The sequence below is a fragment of the Vollenhovia emeryi genome, unplaced genomic scaffold (assembly GCF_000949405.1).
Source record: "Vollenhovia emeryi isolate VEMERY1.0 unplaced genomic scaffold, V.emery_V1.0 DF939750.1, whole genome shotgun sequence".
NCBI lineage: Eukaryota > Metazoa > Arthropoda > Insecta > Hymenoptera > Formicidae > Vollenhovia > Vollenhovia emeryi.
This window is the reverse complement of record NW_011966616.1, coordinates 15,180-21,302: the sequence shown is the minus strand read 5'-3', so window position 1 is coordinate 21,302 and position 6,123 is coordinate 15,180. Positions and strand designations below refer to the sequence as shown.

The window sequence follows — 6,123 nt, the reverse complement described above, 5'->3', positions numbered from 1 at the left end:
GGGCATCTACAATCACGAGGCCGGTCATCGATTAATATAATCGACCCGTGCAAGTGACAAAGAGACTGATCATCCCCATTAACCCTAGACTGCTCAAACTGTAAGCTTTTACATTTATTAAACGGACCACGGTATTTTACACAATCGATTCGAGTTACGATCACGTGATTTCTAACCTCTCACGCGTGCATCCGTTCCTCGAGCCTCTCACCGCTGAGTCCTCTCAGCCCTGCTTCCAACCGCAGCGGTCCAGCGAGCTCTCCCAAAGAGAGTCGCGAACAAGCATGATATTTCTATCGTGAAGATATAAAACTTTTAGTAGGAAATCGGATAATTAATTTTATTACAATCATTATCACAATTTGGTTTACGTGAGGACAAAATACAAAATTATATTTGTTGGGGTTACAATATTTGTCGTCCATTTATTGGAAAAATCGTAAACTAAGACTCACGACATTGTTATAAAATGCACAAATACAATTACAATATTTTTCATGAAGCAGATGAAGTCTCTTCAATATTTTTCTGCTCTTGCAAGACATTAGATTTTTACAGCGCTGTATTTAATAGTAAACCCCGTAGAGCACAGTGTGTTGGCTAAACAACTACTAGACCAATAGTTTAATCAATGTTTGGTCCATGTGTACCTGTACTCACTGTGTACCACGGAAGTTTATTATGAAACAATAGATATTTAATACACAAAATAATTACGGATAGTTCGCTGTTTCGGATTCGATGTAGCGTTCGAAATCGCGGCGCGCTCAGGCAAAAGCGTCGCGAGCAACGCGGATCGATGACCCCGGTCGAGCCAGCTGATCGAGCCTCGCGCGAAAACCATCGCCGGCACCGAGTAGGAGTCGACCGATGACTTGCGTCGCGCTAGCGACACTCAATAATATTTTTGTCATCGGTCGACTCCAAAAACACGTCCGATACCGGGTCACGCCGGAGACGGTGAAAACGGAGAGTCAGTCGACATTCGATCGCTCTGGAAACGACAGCCTTTAGTATCATCGCAAAATCAGTCACGCAGAAGCTTCTCACTCTCCGCGAGAGAAAATTCAGTCGGCACGATCGCCTACCTGGTGACTCTCCAATCACCCTCTCCGGAACGTGGACTGCACCGAAGCTCTGTCTCCTCGAAACTAAGTCCCGCAATCTCGCCCGCACTGGACGGATACGCCGTGAACGACGGTTCGAGATTCGGACATCCCGGGCAGAGTGCTTCGGAGCTCCCTTCTCGAAGTATATGAGTGCATCGAGTCGCGGGATTTCACTCCGTGCACATTTCAAGTGCGCCGCCGTTAGTCTCTCGCGACCTCGAGAACTTCAACGTCGGGGAATTCGTTAACGTTGAACACCAACCGTTACATCGCCTTGCCTTTGTCGCGACTCAAATCAATATATTAGATCACCTTGCCGCAAGGTGATCTTTTGCCAGTGAACCGTCCGCTGTTCGCTCGGCACAGCAGACCTGGTGCTGTCGTCTTTTGTTAATTGAATAAATGTCCGTAAGTGTTAACAGTTGAACAACAGACTACTTGCAAGTTAATTCATTCTCTCCGCCCCTCACATCTCCCGGAGTTCCAGTCGGAACTTGTGTCGGCGCCAAATAAAATACGTTGGTGCGCGAGTTGAGCCGACCCGCGCGATCCGCGATTGCCGGTCGTCGCACAATCGTGCACATAAAAGGGGCTCATTATCTGAGCAAATGCGCTAAGTTCTTGAGCAAGAGCCCGAGTCAGCGCCGCGAGACCGTGAAGCAGACGAGCCGATGCTATAATTGTCTGAGCTCGAAACACGCCGTAAATGAGTGTTCAAGCAAATATACATGCCGAACCTGCCAACAAAAACACCATACTCTCTTGCATTTAGACTCGGTCTCTTCCTCAAACGCGATCCCGGCGCCGGATCGATCCGATGCGACAACCATTCGCCCGGATTCGTCCGTCGCCTCGGATGTCACCGCGCTGGCATCTACGATAACCGCTCCCGCGCCCACTCCAGTGTTACTTGCGACAGCGGAAGTAACAGTCACGTCGCGAAACCGTCGCACCGAATCCGTCAGAGCCCTGCTCGATCAAGGATCCGAGGTGACATTCATGAGCGAGAAGCTCGCTCAATTACTCCGAGTCCCCCGTCTCCGCACTCGCACCACCATTTCGGCCATCGGCGGCGAGCAAGCCGGCGTCTGCCGGCATGCCGCATCTATCACGATCTCACCGCGTGGTAAACTCAACCCGGCATTTAAAACTCTCGCGTTCATTCTGCCATCGAATGAGAATGCTTGGCAGCTCGGTTTGGAGTTTCGGGTCTGCATGGAGATGCGAGTTCAAGGACGTACCGTTGGTAGTGGAGCTCGAAGCGTTGAAAACTACGCGTAAGCGAGTAGTGGCACTTGTCTCTCGAATTACCGGATGATGAGGTATGTATATGATTTGTGAGGTTTCGAGCGACGGGGTTTCGACTCGGTCCATATGCTTCAGGCTTTCATACTCGGCAAGAAACGCGGAGTACTCCGCTTGAATCTCCTGGCAGGACTTGAGTCTTTGATTGAGCGAGCGTAATCGCTGTACAGCGATCGCTCTGGATAGCCCGATTTTGAGTGGAGGTTCGCTCTGAAATGGAAGACGGACTATGTATCGACCATCAGGGGCTCGCGAAGATGATCAAAATATTTCAAAAGTTTTGCAAAAATCATTTTTAAAAAACAGAAAAATATTTCTGTGTATTATTAGAAACAGACGATGTAGTCATTATTTTAGTAAAATGTATAAATGAGTATAAAATTTATAAATATTAAGTCTACTAATACAATTGATACTATACGTATTGTCTATTAATAGTATTAATAACTAATAGTACACAAAAAATTATCTTGTATTTTTTATTGTTACGTAAAACATTTTATAGAATTTTTAATACGCTTGCTCAATAATATGTAATTTCTCAAATAACTTATATACAAAATAATCGGACTAAAATGTAGTTATTAATAGGAAACTAAGAAAGCATCAGTTCCTTTTGATTTCAAATGCAGAAAATCATTGTTATAAAACACTTCACAGAATATCTACATTAGTACAGATTAAAACAAGATATATTTTGATCAAAGCAGACAGTATCGTTGAGAAAAAGATAGTGCCGTCCTGTTTCATATAAAATTACGGAAAATAGATATGTAGATACTTCCTTCACATGTTTTTTAAATCTAATCTGTCTGGCATAACTTTTGCTGTAGTCGGTCGAAAGAATTGTATATCACTGGGATGCTTATCTTCAAGCATTCGCGTATGAACAAATATGCGTTGTACATCAATTTTTGTCTTGCAGCAAGTTTCTTCTGAATAAGCGAATCATGATACTTGCAGTACATACTTTTACAACAAATGCTGAAATACACACGTTTATTTTCTTTCATTTAGCTATAACATGTTTTATTTTCGATAACATTGTATATATTACGCAACAATCAATTAAACAAGTAAAATTCTCTCCTGTTCTCTTAGATATTTTTTTCTATTATATTTCTAGGTTGTCAATATTCTGTTGCTTTAACTTTATAATTATGACTGTATATTTTTCGAATTTTGCCCCCTCCTCCACATATGTATATATTTATATATATTTTTTTAAATATGGATTATTCCATGTTTAACATTTATGTAACATATTATTCTACATTGTAATATTACACGCTAACAAAAAATATACTTTTTAATATTCTCATAAAACTGCAAATACAACAATCTCTATCAAATATTCTAAACAGTACTGTAATGGTTTTAAATAATTTAATGAAATTTTCTTAGAGTTGCTAAATTATTTCGACCCTGAAAGTTGCAAATTAAACAATAAAGATAAAAATGATAGAAATAGATAGGAAGAAAATTACGCCTCTTCGTAAATCCGACTAAAACTATTCAGAAATTATTTTAGAATACTTAAAAGTATTCTTTTTTCATAAAATGTCGTGTTATCTATCCTAGTTGAATTGAGAAATATACACGGAAGTCAAGTAGAATAAAGGAATATAAAATGGAGAAGAAAAGGAGAAGATTATAAAAGATTTTTATAATTAACAATTAGATTTGAAAGAAAATACTCTCCTTTACTTACCAGTCGTTTTGTTGGGCCACACATGTCTTAGGGTGTACAGTATAAATGTACACGAAAACATAGTCGTAGATCTTTGAGTAGTACGTCGTTCTCAACATGTGCGGATCCAAAACTCGAATAGAATTGAGGAAAAGATCGTAGGCGTTGCGGTAGTACGTCCTGTTAACCGTAAGTTTTATAGAGGACAGCGTCTTTAGCAGGATATGGCGAATCGCCTTATAATTTTCGAGCATGTTACTTTCGAAGATCTTGCAGAACTGCACGACGGCGTATAGAGACGTAGTGAACGTATGCTTGGGAAAATGGTCCTCGTATAACAGAGCAATCTGCAATGCCTCGGCGGTGATGCGTATTACGTTTTCGTATGCCATCATCTTGTTCTCCCAACCAAAGTGGTAGAAGAATATCAGCGTCAGTTCGTACGCATAGTACTCATATTCCGGTTGGAAGCAATGCAATATCATGTAACGTATAAAATCCTCTCGGTTGAGATCGAAAGATCGCACGTAATCGTGCAATTTTGGATGGCATTGCGGATCCGTGCGTAATCGTCGATATACAGCGAAGCAACGATCCTCGAATGCCTTGATTATTCCCATCACGTTAATCCTAGGCGATAATTGATACAGCTCAAGCGGGTCTACGGCAACTTCGTAGGCTGCCATTGTCTGGACCCCGTCTGAGAACACAGGCAATGTGCGTAAATAGAATATTATTATATCTATCTCGCTTATTGCATCGTACACATCGGCTTTCGAAAACGATTTGTTGTGTCTTAACAGAGATGCCGTCTTAATCAATATAATTATTAGTAATATTATTTTAGTTTCGTGTGTGCAAAACCGTTCTCGAATTATTTTGCTCAAATGAGATAATAAAGCTTTTATAGAACGGGAGTCGACAAGAGTATGGCACAAATAGGGAATATAAATTTCGTTTATCAGGTCGTCCGCAGATATTATCTGTAAAAAATTTAGAAGACACATTAAAATGACATTTTAAGAAAATAAATGTTAATGAAAATATTATTATAAGCATACGTTTCAATCAATGCTAACAGTATATTTGGATAAAACTGTGCACAAATAATAGAGATGAGGAAAACCATTTGCTATTCTTGATTGAATGCCTCTTGACAAATACAAATTTTTATTCAACAGATCTTGGTTATTTGAATAACCGAATGTGTAACATTATCTTTAAAAATAAACCTCGTGTACTTAATTCGTTGTAGCTCGTATAATTCACAAAGAGAACTAAAATTAAAAGAGCATACGAAACAGTATATATTTTATCAGAAAGATTTGTATTCTATCTGTAAAAGTAATGATTATTTAAAAAGAGATTAGTTGTGAATAACAAAAATACTTTACAAAATGGATTTTTGAGATAAATATTTTCGAAAGTAGATATTACGAAAGAAATTGTTCATGCAAATATTTCGCAATTATAGGAAGAAAATATAATGGTTGCAATAATTTTTTGAATTCCCAATACTACGAAAAAAGTTTGAGAATTTTTTAAAAACTCACTTTCTTGAAGATATTAATTAAGCCCCGAATTAAGTATATAGATAAAAATTACTGTAGAATTGATACATTATTGTACGAATAAAGAATAATACATATAAGTTATCGAATTTTATCCAAACATCTGCGATGTAATATGTTTTGATTTTATGTAAATTTGATAACGCCTATAATGCTTATTTTATTTACAACGTTTTACAACACCTTATACTGTAATGCTTGATGTAGAAACATCTTAAAACGGTTATTCCATAATATGCGCTTTTGGAAAATTATATCCTTCAGGAATCATGTAACAAGTATATTAAAAGATTCCGAGAAGATTTTTCACGAAAATGTGACCGCATCGAAAACATGGAAGACATTTTTTGCAGACTTTGAGTAATGTCAGATCCATTAATATCCAGTTTGCGAAAACTTCCTCCAAAGAAACAAAGATCGTTATCCCCATACGCGGTTGAACTATTGA

The 6,123-nt window shown here is 38.9% G+C and overlaps 1 protein-coding gene across 1 annotated transcript; it reads right to left on the bottom strand.

Moving 5' to 3' along the window:
• Positions 1-2,969: 2,969 nt before the first annotated feature.
• Positions 2,970-4,840, bottom strand: LOC105556841. The gene is made up of 2 exons (XM_012003954.1): positions 4,126-4,840; positions 2,970-3,398 (listed from the first exon to the last, which is right to left on the bottom strand). Exons 1-2 carry the CDS (start codon positions 4,788-4,790, stop codon positions 3,218-3,220), a joined length of 846 nt encoding a protein of 281 aa, XP_011859344.1. The 5' UTR covers positions 4,791-4,840; the 3' UTR covers positions 2,970-3,217.
• Between the last annotated feature and the right edge of the window lie 1,283 nt (positions 4,841-6,123).